General features: G+C 42.1%; 1 protein-coding gene across 1 annotated transcript in view; it reads left to right on the top strand.

The window, feature by feature from the left end:
- The window catches only part of CDH4 (cadherin 4, type 1, R-cadherin (retinal)), a gene marked incomplete at its 5' end in the record, with an annotated part of 174,111 nt that overhangs the window by 128,088 nt on the left and 25,768 nt on the right, over positions 1 to 20,255 (top strand). The window contains one exon of the mRNA XM_008940541.1: positions 4,063 to 4,200. Within this exon, the coding sequence (XP_008938789.1) occupies positions 4,063 to 4,200 (138 nt within the window). The remainder of the gene's footprint in view (positions 1 to 4,062; positions 4,201 to 20,255) is intronic.

Genomic DNA, 20,255 nt, shown 5'->3' with positions numbered 1-20,255 from the left:
AGCATCTTGCTTCATGTCGAAGGACCTACTACTTTCCAGCCTAAATTTATTCATGGCCAGCTTATACCCATTTGTTCTTGTGTCAACGCTGTCCTTTAGTTTAAATTGCTTCTTTGCTTTCCTAGTGTTTATCCTCCTGGTGTATTTATAGACAGCAATCATATCTGCTATCAGCCTTCATTTTGCCAGACGAAACAAACCAAGCTCTCCTCAGCTCTTCTCTGGTGATGGGCTCTTCACTGCCGGCACCTGGGCAGACCCGGGCTGCTCAGCAGGGAACAGAAGGGACTTGGACTGTGCCCAGCATCCCGACGAGCCCCTGGTGCCTGGCACAAGGAGCTGATATTGCCATATCTGCAGCCCTCATACCGCACTCGAGGCGTTTGCTGCTGGCCTTTTTCTTGCTCACAGCCTGGAGCTGGTGGGATGTGGAGCAAGTCCCTGCTCCTGTCCAATAAACCAGCTTCCAGAAAAGTGCCTTAATGCATTATTTGGTGTTTAGTACCATTAAATCACATCTTGGTTTTGTTGTTTAATTGTCAGATTATCCCTCTTCCAAGCTGTTATTTCTCCCTATACCAGGCACTGCTATCTTTTAACTGAGCCCTTGATCAGCTTCCCACAAACCAGCTTAACCAATATCTGCAACGACATCCCATCTACTGGAATTTAGCTGATACATTTCTTTGTGGCACTGTATCAGATGATTGACAGAAGAGCGGACAGATTAGATCTGCCACAGTTCCTTTAATTATTCTTTCCTTCATAATTTTTTCCTTCAAAAGCCCTTCTTAGTTTTTAGGTCAGACTAAAAGCTCTGCACTTATCAGATGAGGGTTTTTTCCTTGACTTAAGTAGAAGCAGCACATTTTACTTCCCTCTAGCATGAAGATTTGTTTGATTCATTAAAAATACTGGCCACTGGACTTCCCAGGGACTTCACTGGGGCTGCCTGGGGCAGAGGTTCATTTCTTTAGTTCCACAGCATCACCATCAGAGCAAAGAGAGTAACTGTTTCATTTTTCTGGGTTAGGACCATTTTGTGTTACCTCTATGCTCTAGTTTCTGCCTTGTGCTATTTAAAATGGCATTCTTGTAAAGAAAGGGAATATAAGCGTTATTCTGTATGATCAAAATACCATCAGGAAAATGTCTCTTGTGCTTTGGGGCATGGGGCTGCCTTTTTTTTTTTTTTAATAGTCATAACAATAATGATAATATTAGGACGACAAACTAAGATGCCCCTGGAGACAATGTGACAAATTGGAAGGACATGTTGAAATTGATTGAATAGTTCAATAAAATCAGCTTAATGCACAAAAGCAAAAATGATTAGCTACAGAAAAACAAAAACTGTGTAATTTGTTATCTGCTGGGGCCAATCTCACTGAAGATTGAATTAGTAATAAGCCAGAACTAGGTACTTCAAAGCACCATCCTTACATGCTCACACTGGGGCCTTTGGATGGAACTGGGCATGGATGGCAACCAAGTGCCTAAAGGTTTGACAGATCTCAGACCACTTCCATTTGGTGGCTTTGGCAGTGTTATATTTACAGTTGGGCTCAACAGTCTTGAAGGTCTTTTCCAACCTGAATGTTTCTGTGATTTCTGTTCTAGAATTCCCACGTCTTTTTGTTCTAGAAAACCTTATGTACAAACCAAGGCCATTCTCTGTGTCAGGTTGCATTTTTGCTCTAAACTCAGTAGTTACATCTTCAGCTGATGGAAGTCAGTGCCACTTTGGTGATGTCTCCTAAATTTCCACCAGCAGCTCACCTGTCACATGTCCCTGATCACTGCAGCTGCTTTTGGTATCCTGAGACACAGAGTCCATCTCAAATGTGTGTGTTCCATGAAAATCCAGCCTGATCACTCCATGCACTTGAGATCTGCTGTAGCTCCTCACATTTTCTCACTGGGCTTGGACTCCCTGTGCTTGCTTGCACGTGTGTAGCTTTCCTTTGCCATCCTTCCTCTCTTCCCATCCATATGTACCAGCTCTTTGTGGCACGTGCCTTTGTACATGACTAAATTCTGAGCGTTTTCATTTTTGGCCTTGTATTATCTGATTGATATAATCTTTCTTTTAAACTTCTTTAATTTAGCATTCTGGATTTGTATGGGGGTTTTTTATTAACATTGTGCTACGATGCTCAGGGAAAGGTGCTTTGTTAAATAAAAAAATCCTCCATTGTAAGAATTCTCTTCTGAGGAGAGGAGAGAAGAGGAGAGGAGCACCCCCACCCATGGAGGCTGGTCCATTGCCCCTATTTTTTTCTAAATAGCTTCCCCCCCTTCTATGATTTTAAACCTAATTTGGCTCACAAGTATTTATTTGGCCTGTCATGGAGTACTTCTGTCAGACTCCCAACTTGTCTATAAGGGACAATAAGGAAGGAAAAACTATATATGAAACAAAAATTACATTCACTAATAAGGACAAATCAGCCTTGCCGTTACCCAGTGCTTTACAAATGGAGTCATGAACAGCAACTTTTTATGTGGGGAGGAACAAGGACTAACAATAGTTTCTCCCTCATGTTTTATTATACAAGGTAGCAAGAGATAATGAAAGTACATTTCCATAATATATTCCAGTTGCAAGGTGCTGATGGATCCCTGTGTGTGATGTCTTGTCAATTTAGCAGGTTAATATCTGCCAATTAAAAGTCCTGGAATCAAGATAAAGCTAAAATTCACATCTCTGTTATTCTATCAACTCAGAAGAATTAAAGAATAAAGCCAGTTACAGCACATTAGGAATGTTTACATAGGAGTAGAGAGACCTAATTGACCTAATTCTTGTCCTTTGAAATTTGAAAGGACATTTGTTATTTTACACATACTTGTAACAGTGGCATACAAACAGAGCAGCCCTTGGGTACCTAAGTTGTGTTCAGAGAGCAGGAGCAGTCCAGTGTGCAGCAGGTCCCTCCACTTGGCTTCACACAAAGTTTTTCCCACATAACGTTGTGTCTCCATTTGGCTGGACACCCTTTGGGCTCTCCCATGCACCATCAGAGCCTCCTGGTCTGGAGTTACACCTTCAGGAATGGGGGTGAGGTTTAGCCTTGCCCTGAGTCACGCCAGTTTGGGCTGTCATCCTTCCTGGTTCTCAGCACATCACTTTGCCCATGTTTCAGGAGAAGAGCTTTTCTTTCATACCCACCTGTAAAGTCCTCTGAGTACCCTGAGTGTGACACGTGTAGACATCAATAGTAAACTCTGCAGTTCCAAAGGAATATTTATTGTTTGGGACAGTTTTAAAGATTTAGGAGGCTTTTCTCAGTGCAAGCAAATATTCCTAAGTGAAGAGACGTCCCAAAGAGATGTACACACACACAAGATCAGACGCCCTCTCCTATTTTATTCAGGTTTACCCTCCAGTTGCACTGACATACAGCATCTTTTAGAGGGACTTTCATGTGTGATTTTTATGGCTGGCTCTGTCAGGCGGTTTCTTTGAGAGCCATGTTGTTTGGGGTGCTCAGGAATTTAAATCAGTTCCACTGAACTTCTGTTTATTGCAGCAAATATTTTTTTTTTCCGTACTGGACTTAAATTCTCCCTCCTTACAAAGATTGTGTAAAGGCTTGAAACATGGAGAGTATTGTAAGTACCAAAATGCTTTCTGGGCATCAAACTGTGTGAGCAGAATGAGCTGGAGGGCTGCCAGGAATTGCTGCTGTCAATTTTGGGGGAAAAATGTTCTTAGTGATGTTTTCAATGAAAATACATTGGCAAAATTTTTACTGTTTTTCAGAAGACAGAAACTAAGGTTGCCAAAAATGCTTAAAAATTTACCAAAAGGTCTGTTTTAACCAAGGAATTTTGCCCATAAGACTTTTGTTTTCCCACAAAGCAGGTGATACCCATCAATCTATGCAAAGATCCCTTCAAAAATTTTATCTGTTGTCTTTACTGGTGTTTTGAATCCAGTCAACTTCTTAAGCTGCTTAAAGATCACACCTGCATACAGAAAATAAACCAAAGCATTTCACACTATACATTTTGTTTCTCATCTTTTCTTTTTTTGTTGTTGTTTTTTTTTTTTTCTAGAAAGTTCAGCAGTATATAGTCATTGTTCAAGCCACAGATATGGAAGGAAATCTTAACTATGGTCTCTCAAACACGGCAACAGCGATCATTACAGTGACAGATGTGAATGACAACCCACCCGAATTCACAACCAGCACTGTAAGTACCAATACATCAGCACAGTGATGCATGGACACACAAGGTGTTTGTAATTCATGGATGTTTATACCCATTGTCACTCTTAGCTGGTTTGGTAGATAGGAGGAACTTGATAAATAACCACAGAACAAAGACTTTTCGGGGGGGGGAAAGGAAAAAGGAGAAGCAGAATGATTCATGAACTATTTGGCAGCTGGTTTCACTGAGGTACTAAAGGAGCTGAAATAACGTGGCAAACAGCCTATGTCTGATTGCACCAAAGAGGGTATAGTTGTTGCACAGCAATTGGCTGTAGACATATCAGAGTTGTTATTACTTATGAGTGAAATCCTGAGCAGTAAGAGATATTTTGAGGTGAGTAGCTCAGATACGATTTCAGGCAAGCAGCAAATACTGTAAATGGTAACAGGTATCTGGTAAAATTTGTGTTTCACTGATGGCTCTAACAGATGTCTTTGTGTGTGTCGGCAGTAAATGTGTAGGCATCCTTCTGTACGTCTGGTTTTAATCACTTAAGGATCTTTCTTATGTTAGTGCAGTATTTCTCTATCCTGTTCTCATGTGCTCCAAGATGCTATTACAAGGGGACAAAGGGAAAAAATAAAAAGATGGCAAATGACAAATTTTTAGAGCTGGTTAGGGTAAAAATGAGGAGTTGGAAAGTGAAAGGATGTGGTCTGCTTCTTTCCAGCCTTCATAATTCATAGGCATGCAACGTCTGGAGTGTTCATTGTAATTTTAGAAACCACAGAGCAGTAGAAGTCTACATGCTAATAAATGAGAAATCATTGTGTCTCCACCATCTATATTCATAGGAAGGTCAACAAGAAGCAGTAAATGATATATCTTAACTGATACCAAATCTTTAAAAATACAGAAAGTCAAACTGCATTATGCTCAAGTCACTGAAAATCCTCTGAGGAATGTTTTTATTATTTATATTATTCTGAATTTTCATTCCATCTTGAAAGGTATCCAAATATTTATTAATGTAGTACCAAAGTTTCCCCTTAGTTCTATCCTTACAAACTACAAATACACAGAACTCAAAGTCAGGCAGAGCCAAATTTATGCCACTGTGGACCCAGATCAGCTCTGTGGGGTCTGGGTCCTTCCCTCTGGGCTCAAGGGTGTCATGTGCTCATCTCCTGAGAACTGCCAGCATTTCTGACAAAGTGACCTGGACCTAGGTTCTCAGAAAAAGAAAGGCACCAAATTCCTCCTGAATCAGAGAAAAATAGGCACCCAGCACGTTTTCAGAGCTGGGTGTCAATCTGCAGCCTGAGTTGCTGTTCCAGCGAGTATAGAGTTGGTTTGCCAGCAGCATATGTGCTTTGTAGCTGTCACCAAGAATACACCAAGCTTTGTATTGTAAAGTTATCAATAAATATCTCCTGAAGTATTGTACATACCCTTGTGAAGAGCCATAAAAATCTGATACAGATCTTGGGCCATGTGGTCCTTTCTCCTGCCAGCATCAGATTGTTCTCTCTGGAAGATGTTATAGTGGCCAGTCTTTCAGAGTTTTGTGTCTCTCAGGCCATGGGAGTTTTCACCACGGCAGTATGTGCACCCCAGCTTACTGCTGTTTGCTTGGGGGGGACCTTATTCTGCCAGGGAAGTACTTCTTTAACCTGCAGTTGAGTGAAAAAGGAATGACACCTAGTGGCCACGTCATTTAAGCACAGGTTGTTCCAGATGACCCACATCTCCTGGTCCCTATGTCCAGATGTGAGTTAGGAGATGAGGGGGAATGAGCCCTGTCAGGGTTAGTCACACCCCCATCAGTGCCTTCTGGAGGGCACCATCCTCCAGATGTGGTAAATTTTGTCTTTCCAAAGCTGAATTTGATGGAAGGTGAGATAATGGAAATTTGCTTTCAGGTGAATCCTGAGTATTTAATGTCTAGTTAATGTGTGTTAGACCTAGAAGGAATAAAAGCCTTCAAGAGAATTACACATAGGATTGTGTCAAATGGATTAGAAAATGCTGCTTTTCCTCTAAGTAGGGTTGATGTGTACCAATATTTCTCTAATTTCAATCACTGAAGGGAAGAGCTTTGCAAGGCCAAAGGGCTTTACACGGTAGCACATGGGACTTGATAAAGATTTTAAAACCAAGGGTGATTTACCATAATATTTTCTGATTCTATGGAAACAAGTATCTTTGATATACTCCCAGGTATAGCCAGGATGAATTTCACGTGAGCATGAGAGTATAATATGGTTTCTCCCTGACTGACAGAGAACAGCATCAAGCTGATCAGTCTCCTTAAACCTGAGCTGAATCTCCTTGCTGTCCTCAAATAGTCCGAGCTGTATTTTAACACCTCAAAAAAAAAAAAAAAAAAATCAGAAATTTCATTCCAGGAAATCTACATTCCACAGAGGGTAAGAAAGCCCATCGTCTCTTTTAAGACTGGGAACTGTTTGGAGTGATACAGTATATTTTTATTTTAAATACTTCTGCATTGAGATGCTGTTGTAAAAACAAAATCAGCTGAATAACTAAAATTGTGGTTTGCTCTTGGGAAGCTGCCAGACGAAAGGAACTCAAGCGACTGTGTTCAGCATAGACATGTACAAAAGCCCACCCTATAGCGCTCCTAAATTACCTGTCATTCAGCCAGGGTGGTTTTAGACTTAATCGTTTCTGGATAAGAATGTAGCTCAGGAGGACACTGCCCCATGCCGGCCTCACAGCTCATGTATTCAGCAGCAGGAATTAATGTTACTATGTAAAATTTAACAACAGACTGGGAGAGAAGAAAACAGCCACTGTGATGGTCGAGAAGGTCGGGTCACGTCTGTAGTGGAGCACAGTGTGCTGGGGGGTGAGGGGTGAGTTCAGACACGGGCACAGGAGCCAAAATCACACATGACCTGCTGAGGCAGGGTGGTTCATGGACATCTAAAATACCAGATGGACTCTGGTCAACATGTAGGGCTAGATGGGAAGTGGAAAAAGAGCAATAAAAATCACAGGGCAGATCCTTAAATGCACAAAGTGAAGATACTCCAGTAAAGCTCCAAAATGAGTGCTTGCTTACATGAAAATGGAACAGTGTGGTTTTCATACCCCTTAGTACCTCACCTGAAAGGCTGGGGGAGGATCTTGTACGGTAGCAGAGGAAGAAGCAGCTTCACCTTCTCATACAAAGATTTTGAAATTATATGGGAGGGGTCAGGAAATCACAGTCTCTCTACAAAACAATTTTGAACTAACATCTGCTGTTAACTCTAAGTCCAGTTTCCATGAGCAAGAGTCATGACTAGTCCTGATAGTCACAAGCAGAGCTACCCGCATCAGACTGCGATCACAAGGATGAGGTGACCTCCTCTCGTCCTGTCCAGCTCTGGGCTTTGTGATGATGAATGATTTCTCAGTCTGCCATGCTCTCTGCCCTTGCCGAGCAGCATCAGAAGGCAGCTAACGGTGAGGAAATGTCTCATGAGAGACTGCCCTGGAGTGGGAAGCAATCAGGTCTGCACCAGAGGACTAGAGCATCCTGTGAAACACTGTAAACATCACAGGCAGCTATTCTGGGCAGTTGTGATGATTTAGTGCAGAACCGTGACCCGGGGAGTGCTCCTCTGGCTGGCTGAAGGACTTCAGCCCCCGCTTTGTGTTGTGTTCTTCATGTGACATTGCTGCTTGTGAAAATAAACGGAGAGAGGCAATTCTTCCCCCTGCAGAGGAGCAGAGGCAGTGCCATCTCCTGCTGGCACACCTGACCAGCCCGTGCCGCAGGCTCTGGGTCAAATGCCCTAGAAAAGGGGAGTTTAACCCCCTGTGCCCAAGTTCTCCAGGGTCCCTGGGGAGTGATTAGCTGTGCTAGTTTGTTCTCATGGCATTTGTGGTGGGGTTTGCATCTGCCAGAGCATCAGCTGCTGTATATATCTTAACCAGACTCTGTTATACAGGCTTTGTAGGAAGTTTTACTGGGAAACTGGTTCCATTGCTGTTACAAGATAAAGGTACCGGTATCAGTGTGCCCTTCATTATCCAGAGTTCCTCTTACTCATAACAGGGTCGTGTCCTCTGACATGTCTTAATTATGTGGAAAACCCGCAGCCTCCCTTCAAATGTTTATCTCTTGTGTGCAGATGAGTTGCTTTTTTTCCATGTTAATAGAGATCCATAGCTCAGCCTCTGGCCAGGTGCTCACCTTAGATACAGGGGAGGTGCTCTGAAATGAGTGCCAGTATTTCAGAGATTACAAGTCACCCGAGACAGAACAATGCTGGATAGTCTCAGGTGAGATTTTATGCAAGGTGGAGGCATCTTTTTTGCTCACAAAAGGAATGCCTTTAATTCCAGTGAAACCTTTAACTGCTATCAGGCAGGATGCCCTTTCCAGGCTGACCCATGATACCGTTAATAGCCATCCAAGGGTTTCCACTTATCTAAGGAAATGCATAATCAGAGGGGAGGAGAAGTTAAAGAAATCCATGCCTACACTTGACTCATACAAAGTCTATTTTTATCGTATTCAATCAGGAACAATCAGGCTCAGAGAGGAGACGCAGATGAATTTGCATGATCAGACTTCTGTGTCTTAAATGTTAATTAAAAGTTATTTTAAATTTGCCTACTGTGCAGAACTTGTTTTTATAGTAGCCCATGTAAGGGAAATATTATTTCACAGGGCTGAAGTGCTTATGATTAGTTGAGCTTGTGGATTCTTAGGAAAACCTGCCTGGCAATCAGCATCTCCTTTAAAAAAAAAAAAAAAAACTTTGAAAAAGAAAGAAAGAGAGGGTGGGGGAAGAAACTGGGCTATTCAAGTTCTTTAAGCTGCTGAGCCTTAGGAGGTCTTATTTAAAGCTACTTTAAAATTTGCCCTTTGGCACTGCTTTGAGAATCTCCTCTTCCGAGGCTGAATCCAGTGGAGCGTGTTTTAAAGAGGCAGCTCCAGCACCACATCCCATTCCCCACCAGGCTGCTTCCCTGGCTAATCTGGGCATTGACTCCCATTAGGACCAGCTCTAAAGGTTTAGAACCAGATTACAGGGCATGGGTGAGCACTTCCCAGCTCACAGCACCCAGGCACTGGTTGCTCCTGCTGGCCTAGAACCAAAGGGTGGCAGGTCCCGAATAACACCGCGCATGGAGAGATGTTTGTATCGTAGCAGAAGGGGATGTGTGGCTGGGCAAGGTTAATCTAGTTGCAAAGTGGATTTAGCTGATCAGTAGAGGAGCAAGTACTTGTAAGTACATCAGGAAAAAGAGTTCTTGCCAGTTTGTAACTGGGCTGTCTGATGAATAGTGTCAGATCAGACTCGTTGCTGGCTGCTGCAGTAACGCTGAGTTAGTTGCCTGGCTCGTGTGGGACTGAACTGAAATCTGCAGAGGGAAAAGCTCAGTGCTTCATGAGAAGAATGACATGGAGAGAGACCCAACATGAAAGGACTTTTTGGCACTGCACTGCCAAGAATGTCTGACCTTAGTCTCTGCAGGTATTGGGGTTCCTCCGAGTACCATGGACAATGCTAGTGAGCCCACTCTGAGAAGTGCTTTGAAATCTGAAGGTGAAGCAGGCTCTCAGCACATCACTGCCATGCTAGCATTGTCCTTCACCATCAGTAGTTCTTCCTTCTCTCATTTTGATGTTTCCTTCCCATTTTCTCTCCTGTGTCCACCCTGATATACTAGTGCACATCATTTTGTGCAGCTAAACAAAGTCATGCTCCTCCAACCCCTTGTTACGTGACAACATTCCATTCCCCTGGTTATCTTGCTAACCCTGCTCTGCTCCAGGCTGCTCAGACTTCTTTTCTTCTGACCCAATTTGTATATAGTAATCCAGATGAGATTTTTCAGTGTCTTGAACAAGAGCACTAGTATTTGCTAGGATCGGATTTGCCTTTTTCCAGCCGTGCCGTAGTGCTTACTTAGTCCTCCTGCTCTGTGAGCTTGCCAAAACTCTGGAAAAGCAAATGACCATAAGCCAAAATCCTGTTCCTTTTTCTGTGTGCATTTGTTCTTATGTTAATGCTGTTTGATGGTGAAATATAGCTGTGCATCAACCAATGCAAGAGCAACACTGTCTAGAGCTGCAAAAGTAGCTGATGTAAGCTGTAAAATGTGACTTCTTTGCAAGTGACATAGCTGGGGGTGAACACTTCACCTGGTCTCCACCCCCCAGAGTTGAATCCTGCTGAGCTCTCTTTTTAACAGTGAGTTCAAAAATAGCAAAGCAGCAGAGAAAAGCCTCAGCTTTTCCTTCAAGCTGAAAGGCAGTGACTTCCAAATCACTGTGATGCAAAGAGGCAAATAGAACTAGTTTGGAGAAGCAATATTTTGGAAACAACAACATCGGAATCCAAATCAGCCTGCCAGCACTTTGGGGTTTCCTAACCACATTTATAAAACCATCTTTAAATAAACCACATTTATAGCCAGATGCATCTGGAAATAGTCATTGCATGTGAGCATATGAGAAATCATTTTTACATACATGCTCCCGTTTTACAAATTAATCTAACACTGTGAAGGGAGAACCTTTTTTCAGTAGGATATCCTGCAGACAAAAAAAAATGGACTGGGATACCTACCAAGGGCTTCCTAAACTGAGGTCTCACCATGGCTGATCCAGGAAAAAACAGTGGAAGTGAGTAGCTAACTATCTCCCAGGATAGGGCACGTGTCCAGATCTGGAAGAAATCAAGGGCTTACATCTTGAATGCCAGGTACCTAATTTCCCAGCATGTGGACTAGAGCTGTATAGGTGGTTGCTCATTCAGATCTCAGGGTCCCCATCATTACATGTGTGCCATTCAGAAATTCTACAGTGACATTTGAATATAGATGAGGCTGGATGCTACAATATCTTAAAATCATCAGAGGCAGTTGTCACAAGAGGCAGAAATCAAGTTGAACAGCACAGGTCAGAGCTGACAAGGGGAAGACCAAATACCATAGTGAGGAGTTCACGGGGCTGGGTTGTTTTACAGCTGAAGACAAGCACAGGAGTTCTGCACAGTCCTGCAGACAAGCTTGCTGGTTAAAAATCAATTGTGCTTTCACAGAAAATCCCAGGTGACTGTGTTTGCTTGCAGTTTTCCAATCAAAACGGAGCTCAGCCAAACTATGCAGGAGAGCTTGAGCTCTTACAGAGCTGTCATCATCTAACTGAAATAAGTTATTATATTCAAGTGAATCGAATCTGCCCAGTAGCATTTGGGTACATGAGCATCTGCCTAATTCTGTGTGCTCTTCAATTAAATATCAAGTCAGTGAAGTCTTAAAACCTACAGATCAGGTTAGTTTTCCTAAATAAGAGCTCAGTGTTTATAAATGGAAATGGACTTTCTGCCTCTCATTGCAGGTCCTGATGAAAACCTTTGTCATGAGCAATGAATGACACTAAGGATGTTAGGTCAAGGGGTAGCAGTGACAAATGGAGAGAGCACAAGCAGGAACAATATCATTGTTTCCTGTCTTGTCTCAACCTGGCCCAGAACTCAGTACACTGATGCCAGGGGCTTTGCCACTGCAGATGTACAGGTTAGGCATGATCAGGGAAGTATTTACATCTTGGTGGAAATCATTTACATCTTGACCTGCCTTTTGAATCAAACTGACCTCTACATGTGGATCCTGACCTACATGCAAAGCCTGTCCAGCAGAGCTTAGGAGATGTGATGCCCATGGTTTGGATTCCAGTAAGGAATGAGTGAGATCCCCAACTCAGGGTGCAGATTTTTTGTGAGCAGTACAGCTCCTCCCAGGCACACATCTCTAACTGCCTGGAGGCCCTTTCAGTGCAATGCTATAGAAAACAAGACATGCTTCATACTCCCTTGTGGATACTCAACTTTTGCTCTTTATCACCTCTTTCATCTAAAATGAAAGATATTTCTAAGTTTATGAGAAAACAATAATTCCTCATGTTTTAATGAAAAGAGCATCAGCCCCTTCTGTGATTTCTGTGAAGTCTTTACACCAGTGCAGCATATGACAGAAAGGATGAAATACCTTTGAGACTACTCAGTGTAGTCTACAAGATGGATAGAGAAATACAAAGATATACATGTACAAATACACAAATATAGATACAAATATAGCTACGTTCAAAGCATAGATAGGTACTGATAAAAGGCAAACAGTCATCAATAATATCCAAGTCTCTGCTGCCAGATAAATTGTGGTTTATATGAATTATTCCATTACATTGTGTGGGTATATATTCATTGATATAGAAAAATGTGGTCTCACTGATAGAAGTCTCTTCCTAATAGACCCTATTAATCAAAACCTAAATTTACAGTGGCTTTTGTTTTATTTCCTTTCAGTACATTCATTTTTAAATTATCACAAAATTAATCATGTACAGTGCTTTAAACCAACTGCCGTTTGGTGAAACAGTTCTGGTTCCTCTCCATTACACTGAGCATTAGTTATTAAGGCACAGTTCAAGGCTCTGTTTAGCCTGATTCTGTCCTGAACCTAATTGGAATCAGTGAGATTCTTTCTTGTAAATGGGTCAGTCACACAGAAAAAACATCAAATGTAATCTTGAGATTGAAAAAAAAAAAAGTGAGCGAGACAAAAAGAAAAAATAAGATAATTTTATTTCTCTTCATTGATACCTGCCTGGTGGTTAAAAGGAGGATTAAAATGAGGTCATTAAACTTCCTTGGAGACAAAACCCAGACCTCAGTGGTAATATGATTAATCAAATATAAATGTGAAGCTACCCTGAATGAATAACTCATTTTTATAAAATATCTAATTACTGACATGTCGTCTGCTGCAGAAAAAGAAGGGGGGGGGGGAAATTAATTGCAATAACAATTCAAGAAGATAAAGTTTTTCTGAATTACGTCTACACAAGAAGCTAAATTGAGTTGATTAAGTAATTTTGGTTTCAGGAACACCCTTGATGGAAGTTAGTTGTAATGAATTTTTCAGACCTCAGAGTTAAAAATTGCCAAAGACCAGTGATTTAAAAAATGGGAATGATAGTTTCATTACAGATTTCAATTTTCTGTCGCCAAAAAAAAAGAAAAGGGAGGGGGGATATAAAAAAATACCCTATTGGTCTCTCTCAGATAGGACACATGTACTGCTTGGTGTAAGATCAAGAGTAATTTAGCTTCTCTCGATGCCAAGAGCTCAGTCCCAGCCTGATAGGTCCATGGCACCACGCAGGAGGTGGAGCCCGGGTGCTGCTTGTGCCGTGCTTCTCAGCACAGAGGTGGTTGAAATCCAGGGGTACCAGCACAGCCTCTGTGCCCGTGTGCCTCACAGATGGACATCCCCCTGCACTCTGAGCACGATGCTCTCGTTCCTTTCCATTGCTGTCTCTGGTGGGGCTGAGCAGCACTGTGCGTGCCTGTCATCGGCATCGGAGCGGCACGGAATGATTTGGTTTGACATTTGATTTTCTAGCCTGCTGTTTAATGCAGTCTGGTCAATATTATCAGAACACAGGTGGTAACTGTACACTGGCAAGACTACCCCCACCCCATGCACGTTGATGGCACCCGTCAGCTCTCACTTGCCATAACTCCTTTTTCAGGAGCCGTTTCATTCGCCACCTCTGGAAGTGCTGGGTCTCCTGGTGAGATGTCTCATTTAGCAGGGACTTCTCCTTCTCCTTCCCTGTTTAACAGGGGGGGGGATCAGGAGGGAGTAGCTGTAGACCACATCCCCAGACCATCCCTTCTATTGTGCTGTGGAGGAACTGTACAGTGAGGAAAAAGGAGCAAGGATACCTGTGTGCAATGAGGTGTGACACAGACACTGACAAAATCTCCCTAGTCAAAGGAAGCATCTACAGGGAAATACCCTTCCTGCTCTGTGATGTGCTGTGATGGAAAACTCCACGCTCTCCACCACCTCATAGGTGTATGTGGCTTAGACAATGTTCCCATAGCCTCTGATGTGTTGGTCAAGCTAAAATTCCAAGGAGAAATCAGACATTAATGCTCCTACATCACACTTATCTACCCACATCAGCATTTCTTGTTTAACATTTATCCATCTGTAGCATTTATCTCAAATTTGAATTGTTTCATCTATGTTGTGTGCCTCTTTCTGCTTTTGATTGTATATTAAATAACCTAATTCTCCTCCTGAGCCCAGAGTGGGGCTTGGAGGGCCCAGCTCAGCTGCCTGAACGTAGACACCCAGCACCATCCAGAAGGTCCCTGGTTTGGCAGGACATCCACCCAGCCCTGCCAGGTACATCTCCACATCCCCCAGGTATCCCAGGCAAATACCTATTTGTAGTGGCTTATTTCATTATCTTACAAGTACACAACACCTCAGGCACCGACATGAGGCTGAGAAATTTAAATAAGTTTTTGTAACTCCATAATTGCAAGGCACTGAAATAAATCCCCTTCTGAAGTTGGCCAACTTCCTTGGGTCAGCAGGTTTTTAATTCTTTGGTATTCTGTTGCCTTAAAAACGGTTGCTTCCAAGGGATGTCATTCTAAGAGGATATATATCTGGAATTTCATTAAGCACATTTCACTTATGAAATCTAGTGACATGCTGGGGGGAAAAAAAAAGTAGGAGATTTAGCAAAGGATTTGGTAGTGCTGTGAGTTTTCTCTTATCAAATATTTCTAACTGTCCAGGATGTCTTAATGCTTCCCAATTGTAGAACAAGGGATCAGAACAGAGAGAACAGACAGAGTTAAAATCAGAGAGGACAGCTGAAAGCTTTCACATAGTGTTTCAGAGCATGGTAGGAGTTTTTCAAACTGCTCAGCTTAGTGCAGTAACTTGTTCCAACTGTCAAAAAAAATAACAGAGAAGAAATAATAACATTTTCCTTCCTAAATTTACAAGTATATAGTGACTCCCTCTTTTCTTTGACCCAGTATCCTCCCATATAACATGTTTCAGTGTCTGTCTCCTACAGGATGCTCTGTCCAGTCAGGAAGCCGGTTTATGACCAGACCTTGTGTATTTTCCACCATCTGATTGTGGTGTTTGAACCTAGCCATTAAAAAATACCAAAAAAAAAAAATCCCAGTGTGTGCTAATTCTGAGACTAATCTGGAAACAACAGAGATTTCAATTGCAGAGCAGAGGTCTGAGCTGAAGTCAGAATGCAGACTGGCTGAGCTGTGCTACAAAAGGAAACTTGTTAAAAATCTCAATACCAGGATTATGGTGTACATAAAAAATTCAGTTGCAGTACTCTTAAAATTCTCCCTTTCCATCTTCAGTTCCCAAAGGCACATGAGCAGCTTTTATATGTCTTAAAATCTGAAAAAATTAAATTAAAAACTCATTATGAGGAGTGGGCAGGTAATAAGAAAATCCTAAACCAGACTTATCAGCTTAAGGCCCTTCTTTATGAAACTTTATTACAGGTGCCTGGACTGAAACATCCTCTTCTCTACACGTTTCACCAAGAGACAGTCAGACCTGTGGAGCACGTTTTGCTCACTTAGGAGCTGAACTCTGGGTTTACATGTAAATCAAGAAAAAATGTTTTCAAAGTTTTGTTCAAACAGCACAGTTTTTGCTACTGTGTGATTTGAAGAAGGGGAAGGGAATTTGAGGCTTGATGTTCTAACTAGTGAATGAATTTCATCCTCATTTAAGGAGGATGGACTTTTATCAAACCACTGTTGGCCTTCAGGATGGGGAAGCTTCACAGCTAGTTGTTTTCTTGGCCCGTTTTTGCCCAGCTGTACAAACCTGTCCAGGTCCCTCAGTTGGAGCCAGCACTGGTGATCCAGCTCATCCCCAGCCCACAGTTCTCTGCCAGCTTTGCCAGCTGGGAGCTTTCCCATCCAGGCAGGGCAGCGGGGACAACGGGCTGTGTGGCGATACACAGGGAGATCGATAGACTAATCCAGGCTGACCTAATGGATTTATCAAGTAACACGTGAATTAATGATGGACTCGGGATCTTGCCCCAGTGCTGGCAGCAGAAGGCAGGACGTGGCTCCAGCCTGGTTCTGCAGCTGCCTCAGGTGACGTGGACGTGTCACTGAGCCTTTAGTTCTGCAGCTGAAGGGAAGCATAGGGCTGTCAACCACTGTAAAGCAATGATGTATCTGTGCAAAAATGTTTTATTATATAAATGTATGTATATACATATTTTTTTTTCTTTTAAGAATGAGGCTTTTTAGGAAGTTCCAGCTGTTTTAAAATCTATGCCTGTATTTAAAAGATAGCGTTGCTAATTACACCTGACAATCAAGTAGTCTGCAGAAGGGTATCAGCTCCCTTTCCTGCTGTTCATTCTGTAGGCAAGAAACAAAGGTATGTTAGACAAGAGAGCAAATGAAATGTTCAAAGGATTCTTGTCTAAAACTGGAAAATAAAAGGCTGTGCTATCAGATCAGAATTTTAACATATACTATTTCCACTGGCTTCCGACATAAAATCTTTTATTGTTTAGTATAACTATTGTTAAAGGTCACTGTTGCAAAGGCTACATCGTTTAGACGAGATGAGATCCCATTTTGGATAAATTCACAATTTTAGTTCCTAACAAGGAGATAGTATCAGGATTTGAATGTACAAGAGTGCTGGGTTACAGATTAAAGGCTTTTGTGTTCTGGAAACCACACTATGTGAGATTTCATGAGTTTCAGTGAGACGTGCAAGTCCCCAAAGTCAAGTAGGTTGATTAAAGTGGTTCTTTATAGCCTTTGAAATACAGATAAAGTACAACTTTCCTACGTGGGGTTAATGTAGATTTTTTTTTTTCTTGACAAGGCTATATGCCTTTCCAAGGACATCATTTTAATCTCTTTTTAAACCTTTCATGTGCATGTTGTAAAAAGCTCCTTTGTGTTGTAATGCAGTTTTATAAAATATCTAAATTTCTATGCAAACTTCAAACTTGGTTTCCTAAGGTATATTTATCTGGAAACGGTTATCTTGCAGCAGAATAGTGTCTTGTGTCATCATTTCTGTGGCATCTTTTCATACCGTCAAAAGAATGTAACATCTGATAATGAAAAAAAAAATTAGTGCTCATTGTCAGACATGGAAACTCCTTTTTTTTTTTTAATATCCTTTTCCTATTACGTGCTCTTGTCTCTGAGCTCCTGGTGAGTACTTTAAGAGTCTTTGAACCAAGGTGAAAGTGAGACCTGCACATTCCTTCCTCACACCAGAGAGTCTGAAATGAGAGAGGTATCTTCTGCTGCTTTCTTCTCCTCTGTCCCTGCTTTGTCTTCATATTCAAAGAGTAAATCTTGTCATTTAATCCAAAACTAGTCATTACTTGACATTTTGAAAAAATAACACCCTTAAAGGCAAAGCGTGAAGCCAATGGCTGCTGTCAGCTGCAGGAGCACAATGGATGTTGTTTGCATCCCACCATAAGATCAGCTTCAGAAGTGTAAAAGTCTAGGGCTTGCTTGTTTTTCAGACTTATCCAGCAGAAGTGAAGCCAGCATGTTGAGACCACTCTGAGTGTCACTCCTCATTCGTTGTAGAAACTCCCAATAAACAAGTGGATGGTCTGGCTCCACCACACCAAGCATAGAGCTGTGAGAGCTACTTTGCAGGGCCACAGAGGCACTTTGATAGCACAAACCCCTGGAGATAAAGGCAGAACTTCCTTTAAAAGTTGGTGAGCTAATTGTCTTGGACTTTATTCCACTCAGCTGGCCAAGGCTGACTCCTGCCTGACCATGGTGAGCTGGTGCCTGCAGCCCGAGCAATTCATTTCTGAGTGAGCACCATGGCAGCTGGGCCTCCTACCAGCAGAGCAAAACTGTGAGCTGGCAACAGTACGTGGGCTTCACAGATCACGTTTTGGGAAGCATTTGCCACATGGCATATAGCTAGTCTGAAGGATGATGTGCATACGTGGATGGACTGTGGAGTAGATCCAAGTGACCGTGAAGCTGAAGCAGGGATGCTGCCATGCAGGGCTTGTTGTGGGCACGAGAAAACCAACAGCAAAGAGACTTACGTAGGGTTTGCTGGCTGGTGTAATACAGAGCAGGGCTGTCAGGGGCTGCCTCAAGAAAAAAGTGAGGGCAGCAGTACTTAGAAGGTGATCAGCATTTGGAGACCACACACCAGAGTGAGTAGTTCTATAATAAAACATGACTAAGAGATGAGCATCTCCAAATCTGAGTTACAAAATGTGTTTGACTTTATGGAGGTTTGATGAGGTTTGAAGTGAGCTTGTGGTCTCTGTTGCACAGCAGCAACGGTGGGGCGAGAACCTGGAGGTTGCTGTGTGACTGTCACAGGAGCTGATAGCCAAGTCTGACCCATATGACGTAGAGGAGGCAGGATGACTTGTAGACCTAGTACAGTCATACGTGCAGCAAACAATATTGGAAATTAAAGGTCAGAGAATTGATAGTAAGGCTTAAGAAAACAGCAATTAGGCTGCTAGGAGGAAAAGCTAAATTACTGGGAGTAGGAGTAGGGGGAAAGAAAAAAAAAAAAAAGAGGATTATTGATCTAAATATCAAGTTGGCGGATACACAGAGTACAATCTAGAGGGTTTTTTTACACCTCTGGGCTTATTCAACCCCCACACTAAAAAATACAGGCCTATAGAGAGGGAATAAGGAGCAATCAATTAAGATGGCATTTGCTTGTTTCTGCGCTGCAGCTGGGTAGGCACATCACAATTAATGATTTATTAGGAGATTTTAGTCTTTTTTTTTTTCCCATTTTACACAGATTGCTGCAACCAGACCGCAGTTCAGTTGTTTATTAATTTGCCTGCTATTCAAGCCTCTTTGTTAAATACCGTGCAGGAAAGGTGAACAGTTGGCTGGGGGTGTGCCCCGGAGGGTGGGGAGCTGTGGGCTGGGGTTTGGGCTGGGGGCCTGCTCACAGTCATAGCTCTCAGGGGAAGGGCTCCGAGTCTAATAAGAGGACTGAGATGCCATTATTCTTCTACGTTAATCCATAGCTACAAGTCATCAATACTCTATTTCTCTAGGCAATTCAGCCTTCATAAACTACTACTACCTGTAACAAATGTTGCATCATCATTAGCAAATTTTAGAGATGACACAAAAATCTTTATTGCAGACAATCAGGTGAACAAGTCATTGCTTTCACAGTCTTTTAGCAAAACTAGCTAGGAAAAAAGCAAGAACATTGGTAAAACGAAACTCCGTTTAGGAGGAAGCCTGAATAATTATCTTTGTATTCATCCATCTCAATTCCACCCCTCCCTAGGAGTGGCTGGAGTGAGCTAATTGGTTTTACTCTTCTGTGCGTGGCTTCACCACCCAGACTCCAGATTTATTGCACAAAGTCAAGTCATTGTGTGAATTCATCATTTGTCCCCACACATCAATCCTTTCTCCTTGGGAGTAGTATTTGTCTGTGTGTTTAGATGCTGTCAGGTAAAAAGTGAGATGAAAGACAAACTCTGGGATTAACCAATTTTAGTATAATCTGATGCAACCTCAAAATCAGAATGAATTATTAGCTTTTCATCAAGACCTGACTTCAGACAGGCCAGCTCCAGAGGAATGAGAGAAGGACTTTGGCCAGCACGGGCTTTTATGGGAGGGGAAGAAAAAAGACCCTAGAGAATGTAAGGATTTAAGAACACGTGAGGTTCAGAACAAATCCTTATCTGAGAAGGGAAGCGGAGTGTGTAACAATCAGCCATAGAAATCCTTGTGAATGGTCTTTAAAAAGGCACTCCGGAAATTAAGGACTTCAAATGCAACAATTGAAAGTGAAGCTAAATGAAATACAGGGGAGTGTGAGTAAATGCTGCAGGTACAGGTCGAGCACTGCTTCATCAGTCTCACGTTTACTCCAGCAGCTCCTCCGCTGCCCGTTGTTTTACCTTGTTTGAATAGAGCTGCTTCTCTTTATTTGAAAACCAATTGTAATCTTACGAAAGAGAACTTGGAGCACAGGGAATGCTGGAAAGCAGCATAGTGAAAGATGGCATTGTTCATTATCCTAAATTACTCCAGGGTAGGGAGGAAATGACATTAAAGAAGTGTGGGTAGCTTTGAGCTGCCATCATTCCTTTAGCAGATGTAATTTAATGTCATTACTTAATTTTATTAAAGGTAAAGACAATTTTGGACAATACATGTTACAGCATTTACTTATAATAATGATAGTGG

The sequence above is a fragment of the Merops nubicus genome, unplaced genomic scaffold, assembly GCF_000691845.1.
Source record: "Merops nubicus isolate BGI_N331 unplaced genomic scaffold, ASM69184v1 scaffold4800, whole genome shotgun sequence".
Lineage (NCBI taxonomy): Eukaryota > Metazoa > Chordata > Aves > Coraciiformes > Meropidae > Merops > Merops nubicus.
This window is presented reverse-complemented; position numbering and strand designations above follow the sequence as displayed.